Source organism: Hetaerina americana, unplaced genomic scaffold (assembly GCF_022747635.1).
Source record: "Hetaerina americana unplaced genomic scaffold, ioHetAmer1.1.p SCAF_9, whole genome shotgun sequence".
NCBI classification, from domain to species: domain Eukaryota; kingdom Metazoa; phylum Arthropoda; class Insecta; order Odonata; family Calopterygidae; genus Hetaerina; species Hetaerina americana.
Window position 1 is genome coordinate 70,032,881 of NW_027287538.1, and position 13,900 is coordinate 70,046,780.

The following is a 13,900-nucleotide window of genomic DNA, read 5'->3' on the forward strand; positions in this document are numbered from 1 at the left end:
TTCCGAAAAAGGTAAAGGCCACGTCATGTGAGGACTATAGGACAATTAGTTTGATATCCCACGCAGCTAAAGTTGTTCTCAGGATCATAAACAAAAGGATAGAGAGTAGGGCAAATGATTACTTAGGGGATGATCAGTTTGGGTTTAGGAAGGGGAGAGGTACGCGTGATGCCATTGCAGTAATGAGATTATTAATCGAGAGGAATATAGAACACAACCAGGAGGTATTTGCCTGTTTCGTAGATTTCGAAAAAGCGTTTGATAGGGTGAATTGGGAAAAACTAATGAGTATATTGCAGAAAATAGGAATAGATTGGAGGGAAAGGAGGCTAATCCGCAACCTGTACATGTCTCAGACTGCTCGGGTGCGGGTGGGAAACGGGGAGTCGGAATGGGCAGTGTTAGGAAGGGGTGTAAGGCAGGGTTGCCCATTATCACCGTTGCTGTTCAACCTGTATGCAGAGGAAATGATCAAAGAGGCATGGAAAGAACTGGAGGTAGGAATGAACGTGGGCGGGGCGTTCGTAAAATCAGTTAGGTTTGCTGATCACCAAGCTTTAGTTTGTCAGTCAGCCAAGGGGCTGCAAGCATTGCTGAGTGAATTGGAAATTCAGTGCGACAGGTATGGGATGAGAATCAATATTAAGAAAACAAAGGTTATGCGATTTTCTAGAAAGAAAAAGGCCAAACTTAACATTAAAATAGGAGGGCAAAAACTAGAGCAGGTAGAGCAGTTTACGTATCTCGGTAGTGTTTTGGACCAACACGGTCAAAGTAGTAGGGACGTAAGGAGAAGAATTGCGCTAGGCAAAGAGGCTTTCACAAGGAGGAGGGAGTTGATGACGGGGACTTTGAGTAGGGATGTTAAGAATAGACTCGTAAAAACTTTGATATGGAGCGTAGCTATGTACGGTGCGGAAACGTGGTCTTTGAAGCAGGAGGATAGACGTAGATTGGAGGCTTTTGAAATGTGGGTGTGGAGAAGAATGGAGAAGGTGAAATGGACAGAGAAGAAAACAAACGAGGAAGTACTTGGTATGGTGGGAGAAGAGAGGGGTTTGTTGGGAGAAATCCTGTGGAGGCAGGAAAAGTGGATGAAGGGGGTATTGACCGGCAGTGGGATGTTGAAGACTGTGATAGAGGGTAGAATGTTGGGCAAAAGAGGAAAGGGAAGGAACAGGATAGGGATGTTGGACGGGATGAAGGGAGGAAGAAAGTACTCAGAGATGAAGAGGGACCTGATATAGAGTAGGATGATGGATTTTGTGTTCTGTTAGGAGTAATAAAATATTTGTTTGGTAGTTGTGTCCACCCAAAAACCTACCTTAACCGGTAGATTACCCAAAAAAAAAAAGAAGCATTTAATGGTTTGAAAAGGAAGGATTACAAACAGGCGGTAGAGGAAATCAGGGAGGATGGTAAAGAGCTAAGTACTATCGAAGAAAAATGGGAAAGTATCAAGAAAGGGTTGTCTAAAGCCGCAAAAGACACTATTGGAACCGTTAACGCTAAAAGGACTAGGAAGCCATGGATCACGGATGAGATGAATACAAAGTTGGATGAGTGGCGTAAATGGAAGAATGTAAATACGGAATTAGGCAAAATGAAGTAAAAAGAATTGAACAATAAATTGAGGCGGGCAACAAATAAAGCCATATAAGCATGGTGGAAGACGCAGTGCGAGGATATGGAAAGTCTGCAGAGAAAGGGTGAAATCGGTGCGCTCTACAGCAAAGTTAAATCTTTATCGGGAAGTAAGAAAGGGAGATCAACGATAGCAGTTAGAGATAAGTCGGGTAAGGTAATAGTTGACGCAGGAAAGATCCAAGAGAGATGGAAGGAATATATAGAAGAACTGTATAGTGAAGAACTTCGACCAGCAAAGTTAGACATAAAAAACAAAATGACGTGGAGGAAGATAGCTTAGGTCCAGGCATACCAGACGATGAGATAGAAATGGCATTAAGGGAGATGAAACTAAATTAGGCCGTGGGGGTGGATAACATTCCCGCGGAACTATTGAAATGTGTAGGCAAATGTGGGAGGAAGAGGCTATATGGGCTGATTCTTAGTGATTACGAGGAAGGAATCTGGCCGGAAGACTTCGTGAGATCAGTTTCAGTTCCTATTCCGAAAAAGGTAAAGGCTACATCATGTGAGGACTACAGGACAATAAGTTTGATATCCCACGCAGCTAAAGTTGTTCTCAGGATAATAAACAAAAGGATAGAGAGTAGGGCAAATGATTACTTGGGGGATGATGAGTTTGGGTTTAGGAAGGGGAGAGGTACGCGTAATACCATTGCAGTAATGAGATTATTAATCGATATGAATATAGAACACAACCAGCAAGTATTTGCCTGTTTCGTAGATTTCGAAAAAGCGTTTGATAGAGTGAATTGGGAAAAACTAATGAGTATATTGCAGATAATAGGAAAAGATTGGAGGGAAAGGAGGCTAATCCGCAACCTGTACATGTCTCAGACTGCTCGGGTGCGGGTGGGAAACGGGGAGTCGGAATGGGCAGTGTTAGGAAGGGGTGTAAGGCAGGGTTGCCCATTATCACCGTTGCTGTTCAACCTGTATGCAGAGGAAATGATCAAAGAGGCATGGAAAGAACTGGAGGTAGGAATGAACGTGGGCGGGGCGTTCGTAAAATCAGTTAGGTTTGCTGATCACCAAGCTTTAGTTTGTCAGTCAGCCAAGGGGCTGCAAGAATTGCAGAGCGAATTGGAAAGTCAGTGCGACAGGTATGGGATGAGAATTAATATTAATAAAACAAAGGTTATGCGATTTCCTAGAAAGAAAAAGGCTAAGCTAAACATTAAAATAGGAGGACAAAAACTAGAGCAAGTAGAACAGTTTACGCATCTCGGTAGTGTTTTGGACCAACACGGTCAAAGTAGTAGAGACGTGAGGAGAAGAATTACGCTAGGTAAAGAGGCTTTCACAAGGAGGAGGGAGTTGATGAGGGGTACATTGAGTAAGGACATTAAGAAAAGACTCTTTATAACTTTAATACGGAGCATAGCTATGTACGGCGCGGAAACTTGGTCATTGAAGCAGGAGAATTGGCTTGAAGCAGGAGCAGGATAGATTGGAGGCTTTTGAAATGCGGGTGTGGAGAAGAATCGAGAAGGTGAAATGGACGTGTGCGTGTGTATATATATATATATATATATATATATGTATATATGTATATATATACATATATATATATATACATACATATATATATATATATATATATATATATGTATATATATATATATGTATATATATATGTATATATATATATATATTTATATATGTATATATATATATATATATATGCGTGTGTGTGTATACACGTATACATGTGTATATATACATACATATATTGTATTACCGACAGGTTTTAAAATACCAAGGTGCCCATGGCCGTTAAGGGATTAAAAATTTTTCAATGGCCGCTTTTAGGAACAATTTTCTGAACAAATTAGCCTATTAGTGCATGCTAATATATTTTTTATTCATTTATTTCTTTATATACACTCTGCAAGCTACCACCAGGGTGTTTGGCAGGGGGTGAATACATACCAAAATAATTTTACTCGAACATGACCCCTCCGCGGTCAAACAATGGAATGTAACATGTAAACATGAACACGAACATGTAAAGCTGTGTGTACAATTGTTTGTTGTCTGACAATTAAATTACCTTTCTGTCGCTAGCATTCAATCTACATTATTTTGTCCGTTGCTTCCTCTAGTGCAATCCACAAAATCTGCGATAAACCATAACGCTGACTGTAAGGGTATCTTGCAGATCTAACATTTAGGCGCTTTTACACTTCTCCTGACGTGATAACGCTTGTCGCCACGTAAGTAGGAGGCCCGTGATTCTAGTAGCCGTCGGGTCAGTCGATTTAATTGAAAACAAGCCGCCCCATTGAAGTTGGAAGTCTTGGTTTCGCGGGCAGCGTTAAGCGCTCCTCTCCTTCTTCCTATCTCTTTCCCGATGCACACCACCCACCAACCCCCCTCTCCTCCTCACTCAACACCTTTGCCCGCCCCTCCCTCTCCCCACCACTCACTGAGCCGGCCTCCCCCCAACCGCCACACCGACCGCCCCTCCCCCCCCTTCACAAAGTCGCCACCGCACGCCACCAGCAGACCCTCCAGCTCCTTCTCCTCCTCCTCTGCCGCCGCCGCCGCCGACGACGACCAAGACGAAAGCCTTCCCCTCCCGTCTCCAACCACGCGTTTCAACTTCGCCTCACACAAGATCGCCAGGAGACTGAGAGAGCGGACGGTTGACGAAGGAGTTGGAGCGAGCGGGTTCCTTCCTCTTAGATCGCGCGCGTGTCCGTTTTGTGTGTGTGTGTGTGTGTCGAGTTTCTTCCTCCCCTTTTCGAATTCCCTTTTTTCCCGCATTGGGTATATGCTTTTGGATTGTTTCCCACTTAGCATTGACTTCTTCCGATTCCATCCCAGCCGAAGTCTGTACCATAACAGGGCGAGTCGTCTGCCGGATATGTCGTGACGGGGAAGGTGTAACTGAATTTTTTTCTCTCTCTCCTTCTCCGTCTCTCCCCTCCGTCGGAGGAAATTCCCCTCGTGACTGACAGTGGCTTCGAGTTTCTTTTTCAAAGAGTAAGTGCAACTTTCGATACTGACAGCCGTGTGAAACTACGGTGGATTAAAAGGAGAACGTTCTGGTGTGACCCTGCTCTTGGTGTTGGACTATTCCCCCACAGCCCCCCCCCCCACCCCGCGTTGTTCACACTTGCCAGTGGATGCGGTCACCGCTGTTTTGGTTGTGTCCGACACTCGCGGTGCGTTTTCTTTCCTTTTAATAAGGATGTTTCGAAAGAGTCGCGATCCGTTGCATGGTCGCGAGAGTGTAATTATGGTGGGCCGGTAGGCCATTCGTCTCTCTCCCAAGTCGGAGGTGTTCTGGAAAAACTGGTGTCCCCTCCGTCACAGCCATAGCGCTCGTGCGAGGATTGTTCCCTCTCGAGCCGAGAGGGGTGGCGTTCAATTCTTGCAGACGTCCTATCCGCCTTCCTCGCCCCTCCTGAGGGAGAAGACAACCTAAGCTCGATGGTATCGGAGACGTCCGTCATGGCGGAGATCGGACTATCATCGCCGCACGTAGAATCCCCACTCGCCGCCAATGAATCCTACGACCACGGCTATGACCCCTCGGCTGCCGTCTCAGCGTCATGTTCCTCCGCCACCAGCACGCTGGGGGAGCAGGAGTCCACGCCGCAGGGGCCCTCATCAGGGCCGATGGCGGGTGCCGGCGGCGGCGAGAAGTGCTCGCCGTCACCGGGGCAGGGGGCCAGGACCCCGCCAAAGTGCGCCCGCTGCCGGAATCACCTCTTCAAAATCCCCCTCAAGGGTCACAAGAGATACTGCAAGTTCCGCTACTGCAAGTGCGACAAGTGCCGCCTTACGGCCGAGCGGCAGAGGGTCATGGCGATGCAGACGGCCCTCCGAAGGGCCCAGGCGCAGGACGAGGCCAACAGGGGCATGCTCCCCGTGATGGATGGGACTGGGGTGGAGACTCCCTCCTCCTCTTCCAACCCCATGTGGGGCGAGGGCCCTCCGCGAGGGTGCGGCGACGGGCCCGGCCTTCAGCAGCAGCGACATGACAGGATGCCGAGCCCCGCCTTGGTGCGTAGCGCGTACTCCCCGGGGCCCGGGGCGTCGAGGGCGGAGAGCAGCGGCTCGTCGCCGACGCCTTCGCCGCCGGCGCCCTCGGGCCACGCGCCACAGGGTGCCGGGGGCGCCCTACCCGTCGTGGCGCCAATGGTGATGATGCCCGTCGGCCGACACCATTCCGGCCCGTCGGTGCCAGCGGGATCGATGGGGCACGCCGGCGTCCCTCCCAGCGTCGCGCCTGGCATGTGTGGCCAGCACACTATGAACCCCGCGACCTCTGCCAACGGTGAGTCGAGAAACTTGTTTCACGCCAAATTCTTCTCTTTTGGCATTCCGCTCTTCTGTTGTTGGATATTCATTAAATTCCAGAAATTAATATTTGCCTGGATCCTAAGTATTTTTTCTAAGAATTTGCATGGGCACCAAATATTGTTTTCAACTGGTAGCTGTCATTTTCAAGGAAAATGTTGGTTATCTCTTGAAACCACGGTTGGTAAGCAATTTTTCAAATGAAAAATACTGTTTTAAGTGAATATCTCATTGTTTAATTGTAAGTTTTCACGTTAAACAACTGCTACACAACCTGAGACATCAATTTTATGGCTAAGGCAATTTTTCCATAGGTCTCAATGCCTTCGTACAGCTTATTCTGCATGTTTATAATAGGAAAATAAACTAGCGACGACCGAAAGTACCTATCACGTTTACCTCTAATGTGACGACCCAGAAGACTATTTAAAAGAGCAAAAATCCTAGGGTTAGTTGTTAAGCCGGCCATGTGGAGCTGTTTCCATTTAATCAAATGCATTGCACCAAGAATAAAACAGCTTGGAAATCCCTTATTAGTCTTTCCCAATTTTGGGAAGTGATTGGAAAAAATAATGCAAGTGTTTGCATTTTATTGTTTCATGAACCACACTATTCGAATCTTAAAAAAAAACCCTTGAGTGAAGTAGTCAATTACATGGGTGTGTAATTCAAACTAAAGTGGCATGTGAAAGGTTTTATAGTTACTGATTCTTACTTTGAAAGAGAAATAATCATTGAAAGAACGTTTCTAAATGCCTCCAAAGTCATATTTTTCCTTCAGTATACTGAAAACCCCAATTCACTCAAAATTCTCAAGATAATAGACATTCAATTCCGTCTAATTTGTTAAAAACACAAATTGCACTGATTGCACAAATTGAAAACTGAATTAGACTGTTTTAAGGTTTTCCTCCGTGTTGGTTGGAGGAAGAAAAAATCCGTAATTCAGTCTAATACACCTGAAATCTGCATAAACTTCTTAAGCTTAGTAGTAGCTTAGTACTAGTACTTAGTAAGCTTAGTAAAGCTTAGTACTCCTGGAATCCAAATTGTTGTGTGGACGTATACTGAAATTTCAATGCATGTTAATAAGCCAACTGTGACTAGTAAGGTTGGAATGAGCATCGTCAATTTTGCTTTTATCATTTCTGTTTTATGCTCATTAAATTGAAATTTAATTGGAAACATTGAAATTCCCAGATCCTCTGATTGTCATCCAACTATACATGAGGATAGGGTTGAACACAATCTGCATTGGGATAAATATATGTTTGGTGGTAATTAGAATGTTTGAGATTACTCAAAACCTCTTTTCTTAAAAAGCCCTAAGTTTTCATTCCTAATAAGGAGGTAATAAGCTTTATGATATAGCTAGGTAAAGTTGAGGTAATTATGGTATTGACCTATTTTAAGTGATAACAGTTTAATTAGCCAACTTCTTCCTGCATCTTTAATAGCTAGAAAAGAAATTATTTTTATTAGGATAGTTAAATCTCGGCAACTTATTTTAAGTGATACCTTACGTAAACAATTTTTTACCTGAAATGTCATACCTATTGCCGGTAATTATACTAGCATTGCAGATAATTTGATAATTGTCATAATTCCAAGGAGCTCCAAATTGAAAACTCAGTTAAATGGCTGATATTCAAATGGAATGTACATATTTTTCCATTCCAATATTAAAAAGTGGGTTCAAAATCTTTCTGAGTAATGGATTATTCTTTATAATCAAGTTTATTTTACGTTAAAGAGTCGACAGTTATTAAAGTACCATAATATTGATTTTAGAACTTTGATACAAGAGTTCTACCTTTTTAGAAAAGGTAGAATTGTTCTTCCAAAAGAAAGGTAGAAGAATTTAACTTTTTTTACCTATTGCAAATTCATTCCACTGATAAATATTATATAAATATATGCCGCCATGAAGTAATCAAGGAATTAAATATTTTAGCAAAAATATAGCGATATTTACTGCTTATAGTTATGAATTAATAATTAAAATCAAATAATTTTTGTCCATGTAATCACTGTAATCATTAAAATTATACATGAACACCCATGTATCTTGCTATGATATATGGATGTGACTAAAACTACTCATATTTTCTGTCAATTTACCAGAATATTCTGGAATGGCATTTCATAACAGAAGTTTACCCTTAACCAGTAGTTTAGTCTCACCAGTAATTTTGAAACTAAGTTTCCATTTCTTGACGCAGAGGCGATGGCACACGAGGCATGAGTAATCCGATCTCGTCTGCTCGGGCGTAAACATGTTTCGTCTGCCGTCGCGTCTCAAATTTCGGGCACGCGTCATCCCGTTGGAAGAGTGGGGGAAAAAAGACCACGGGTAAATCAGGGTTCTCAACCTTACTGATTTGATGAAGACTCGTTGACTGTGTACAGGGTCGAAAACTAAGCTGTATTTTCATCCAGTACTTGGGTTTGATTGGATCATTTCGACGATTTCACTGTGGAAGTTAGTGGCCTGTATTTGATAAAGGTACAGCGATTTCGCGGATGAAAAAATGAGCCTGGTATATTTATTGTTCCCATTTGGCCGTTTTGAGCAAGGGACGGCAGAGTTCACCCATTCACTTATGTCACTTACGAGGGCTTTAGAAGTGTAGAAAATAACAGACATATCATCAATGTAAGTAAAATATAGAAACCATAAGCACTGTAATAAGCTGAAGTTCGGTTTGTCAGGTGATGGTAAAGTTCACCCCCCCCCCTCCGTACTAAGCCCGACGAAATGTGAAATTCATAAATCAGGGTAGGGGGGCAGTGGCTTTCCCTGTGCCGGTTTTCGTTCCCCAGGAAGATCTGGTAGCCGAAAAATCTCACAGCTGGGGTGAAGCTGAGGGTACCCAGAGGTTTAGCCGGGAATCGAATCGAACCCGAGCCCTCCGGTCAGGTCAGTAGTTCAACGCGCTACCCCTGGACTACCGCGATACTTTATATATATATATATATCTTCCAAATGGAACGCTCTTCGGCGACGCATAAATATATAAAAACACGGATGTAGATTTTTAGAAAATGGAGACACAAAGAAAGGACACTCACAATTTGTTATTTGACGTTTCGACAGCTCGGCTGTCGTCTTCAGATGACAGCCGAGCTGTCGAAACGTCAAATAACAAATTGTGTCTCTTTCTTTGTGTCTCTATATTCTAACAATCTACATCTGTGTTTATATATACATACATACATATATGCATACATGCACACGCACCAGACTAATTTTGGCCAGATTACCTTATCCCCTTGGCGCGGCCGGTGAGAGCTCTTCTGATCTCTTATCTTTTGTGGGAAAAATGGCATCTTAAATTTGTTTTACGCTTAATCTCTCTAATTTTATTGACATGATCTCTCCTACCGTAGTGCGATGGTGGTAATAATAGGTTTACAACATCGCCGCTGAAGAGACATCCCTCCAATCTATGCAAGAGATTTAATCTGTAAATTAGCATCCGCTCCGTGAGTGATTCCTAGCCTTACTAATCCAATAACTTGATTGACTATTTAAATTTTAGCTATGGATATTATTTGATCAACTATTAAATAACTATCACCTCTATTGATTGGAATGATAATTTGATTGGTTAATAATTGAAGCGATTCCCAGCATTTAATGCTATTAATACTTAATAGGGTTTAGAGCGATCTAGGAATTCTTACAAACCTGGAAAAGCCCTGAATTGAATATAAATAAACTTGAAAGTAAAGAGAAAAATATTTTTTGCGGGCGGTTGGTTTCCTTATAATCGTAAGAAGATTTTATATTTTTTCCACCAAAATATTTGAGTAGAGATCGAGTTTTTGCTGCATATGGTTACAATTTCCAGAATTATTTTTTTTTCGAATATTTTTCGTTAGTTAAACCTTTATCAGAGGAATATTCAATCACTGCCCAGCCAAGACACTCAATGGGTGCACACAAGGTAAAATACCATGATTTTAGTGCTTAATTAAATGAAAATTGTTTCTTCGGAGTTTTTCGATGGCCAACGATAGTATAGTGAGTAGAGACGAGGAGCAAGATGAGAGATGGGAAAGTATATTAAAAGGGAAATCATGAAAAAAAGTATTTTCAGGAAGAATCAGAGGACAAGTGGAATGGAAAGAAAATATTTTAAGCCTTCCTAAACGATAATATTTCGATGAAAATATGTTGTATTGAATATAAACATGAGGATATTAATATGTATTATTATAAGGTAATCTACCGGTTAGAGTAGGTTTTTGGATGGATACCACCACCAAACGAACATTTTGCGACTCCCAACAAAACACAAAATCCAGCGACCTACGCTACATCAAGTCCCTCTTCATCTCCAGGTACAATTAATTTTTGTATACGTATGTGTATATATATATATATATATATATATATATATATATATATATATATATATATATATATATATATATATATATATATATATATATATATTGGCGGGATTTCGTGTTTGAATGTATATATATATATATATCAATTATTTATTATATTTTCGGGCTCAAGGTAGTCAGGTGGGTACATTCTTGGGTTACTGACCCAAGGGTCCGGATTAGATTCCGGTTGTTATCTCTGGACACACCACAGCTTCACCCAAGCTAGGTGATTTTTCGGGTACCAGTTTCGTGAGGTAACTTCAGGAAGCACAGGGAAATGAATGGCTCCCCTCCATCCTTATGTGTTAATTTCAGACGTCGTTGGGCCAAGCACTAAGTGAGTGGAATTACAAAGTCAATTATATCATTACATTTCATTACGTGAGCTCTGTCCCCCTCCTATCAAAGAAACCTTCTCATTAATTAATATGGTCTAGGAATATTTTAAAACAATTGAACCTTCTACACCATCAGAGAGGTAAAGAAACCTTAGTAAACGTAAAGATATGATAGCAAAACCAGAAGAATGGAGATAATTTACATTACATTTTGGAATATTAATTAAAATAGTATTGGTTCAAATTTATTTATTTAAATATAACTAGCGAAGTTGGGAATACACACCAGAATAATTTTACACGAACATGACCCTACCGCGGTCGAGCAATGTTATTATGATCCATTATCGTTCGTGGAAAAAATGACATCTTGCATTCATCTGTTCTACTCTTTAATCTGTCTAATTTTATCAACATGATGTCTCCTATCGTAGTAGGATGGGGGTGATAATACATTTTCAACATCGCTGCTAAAGAGACCTCCTTCCAGTTAATGCAAGAGCTTCAATCTGTAATTTGACCCTCGCACCGAGAGTGATTCCCAGCCTAGCTGCTCTAATATATGTATTGGATACACTACTAAGTTTATCATTACAACGTTTAAAAATCTAGCTCCTCTACACTGCACGCGTTCCACTTCGGCAATTAATCCAACTTCGTGAGTATCCCATATAATATCAGCATATTCTAAATGAGGCTAGACCAGAGACAGATAACATTTCTATTTGACCTTTTCATCACATTAACCTCTCTGTCAATAAATCCTAATTATTTGTTAGCTTGTCGACACATTCCCCGTATGTGTTTCACCCAGGAGAAGTCGTAATTGAGTTTTACGCCTTGGTATTTAATTGAGTCTATAAATTTTTGGTGTTCCCAATACATGACTAGTAGCATTATTCGTCATTGTTGCCTTCCTGGATTTAATCGCATGTGAATCATCTCATTAGACTTTTTTTGTGTTCTTCAAGTTCTTCTATTTTCAACTGTTAGTCTATATATGGTATTTTTAATTTTTTTTCATCAATTTGCTCTTTTCTGTTTTTCTGAGCAGCGTAGATAAGAGGAGGATCAAATTTGCGAAAAGTTATAAATTATTCTTTGCCTTGTGGTGTAACGATATTCGGTCCACATAGACCTAGTCAAGTTTCTATATGTGCAATTTAAAATCAAAAATTAAAGCGATGGAAAGATTGGGTCCTATGATTGAGAATGAGTACCAGCTAAAAATAAATCAAATGGTCTTGAGCGGGCGGCTATTTTCAAACGCAGTGCCGTCGCTGTACCCAGATCCCACTCAGCGCCATTCCTCAGCTCGGCGATTGGACGAGGAGACTGCAGTGGGGCTATTTACAATGTTGACTTAAAGGCCCATTTCGAGGTTCGAACCCCAGCTATGGTATCACTAAGCAATTTTTGGGCCTGTTCGAACAGTATTCTTTTAGTGCACAATAACAACTATATTTATTCAGTGTTTAAATTTAAAAAGTCGAATCGGCTTCGCTGCTAAATCGACTTATTAGATCAAGTAACCGACCAGAATCACCTTTGTCTGGAAAAGTTTTCATAGCCGGAAAGCACCTTAAACACGACTCAACGACTGAAACCGAAAACATAAGGGGTCATGAATTATCGATCACGGGTTTATCGTAATTACTCCCCCCTCTTTGAATACTGTTTTTTTAAAAAAATACAGCGAAACCGCCTGGGATAGAAAAACAAGTTTATGCCACCCCAACACAAAGTTAGGTATCCATATCGAAAGAGCAACCAACATTCTTAATAGTGTTTGTCATAGCAGTCTATAGTATGACCACTGGTGAGTGAAAATATTTAAAAAAATCAGAAAAGCGGATACAAAACGAACCAGTTGAAAGTGATTTATCTTTATTTTCTCTTTCATGAATTTGCAGTATCAATCCGGGGAAATTAATAAACTCATTTTGTTTTTATTACAGACTTGAGAATAGTTCGTTAATGATCATTTATGATGGAACTGAAAAGTTTTGGGAATAAAGAGGATTTGCTTAAATTTTCCAATCTCATCAAACTTGGATCTTATCCCAGATGTAAAACAAGAAGTATTTTATTCTAATCTTACACGGACTACAGTGTCATCCGGTTTACCACAAGGGTCAACTTTGGCCACTTTTGTTTTGATGCCCTTCGTGCTAAAATCAAATCATGTTGTATTCTATGCGTTGCCGTTTTACAGATCCCAAATGGCCTGCGCAGAAGAGCGTCATCAATCCCAGATCTAAACGGTTACTTCATTGGAGTGTTGATTTTATGAATAGCTCATCGCGCCAGATGTCCCAATAACAACAAACTGCCGGATAATTAAAAGTGCTCAGAGCTAGTTTGTTCCATTACTCAATAGTTGACGTTTTACAATGAAGTGAAAACACGTAAAAAATCAATCCAACTTCGGAAGTACATAACTACGCCCTTGCCGTATGATACTTCATAGAATCTGATATCATGGGTAATCGCTGATAAAGAAACATTATTATTTAACGTTTCAGTCCCTATTTTTGGTTTAAAAGGCTTCTTAAAGCAATCACTAATAATGTTAAGCAAACGAATGTTAAGGTATGGTAGCAGAGGTGTGAATGTTATCGTAAGAATTCTTATTTCGAGAAAATCTTTGAGATAAGGAAGACAAAAATGGTAAATCACTAATTTAGTAACCATCATTTGAAAAAAACATGATCCCTGAGTAGGAAATTTTCGCAAAAAATGGACAAAAATAATGCACATTGATTATGAAATATAGATTCCGTCTACTGCACTCTAATCGCTGCCCTTGGGCCTAGTGCATACTATATACCAAAACGGCATCATAGTGCCAAAGCACCACTGAATTAAATTATTGATTATTCATTTTTCCAGTGAAAATCTAGAAATAATGTTTCCAAAAAGTGTGTATTTCCTTGCCCAAGGTGTTGATAAGAACATTAATGCAAAGCTGCAGCCGTATCAGTTGCTCGTCGATTCAGTCCTGGTGTTATCCAGTTGGGCCCATGGAAACCATGCCATGATTGGTAAACAATGGCTAGTAATAATGCGTCATTAAACACTTTAAATCATATATTCACTGAAAATCAAGTGTGATAAATATTGGAGCTTCTTTATTTTCATCTAAGACCATTTCTGAGTAATTTAAAAACTGTTGTAAATGGAAATTACGACATTTTCGCGAA

The 13,900-nt window shown here is 40.9% G+C and overlaps 1 protein-coding gene across 2 annotated transcripts in view; it reads left to right on the top strand.

Annotated features, from left to right (window-relative positions):
* The first annotated feature begins 4,294 nt into the window (after positions 1-4,294).
* LOC139698949 (protein doublesex-like) overlaps positions 4,295-13,900 on the top strand; it is a 339,040-nt gene continuing 329,434 nt past the window's right edge. For both annotated transcript variants that reach the window (XM_071597923.1, XM_071597925.1), the window contains exon 1: positions 4,295-5,935. In XM_071597923.1, the coding sequence (XP_071454024.1) occupies positions 5,086-5,935 (850 nt within the window). In that variant the 5' untranslated portion in view covers positions 4,295-5,085. The remainder of the gene's footprint in view (positions 5,936-13,900) is intronic.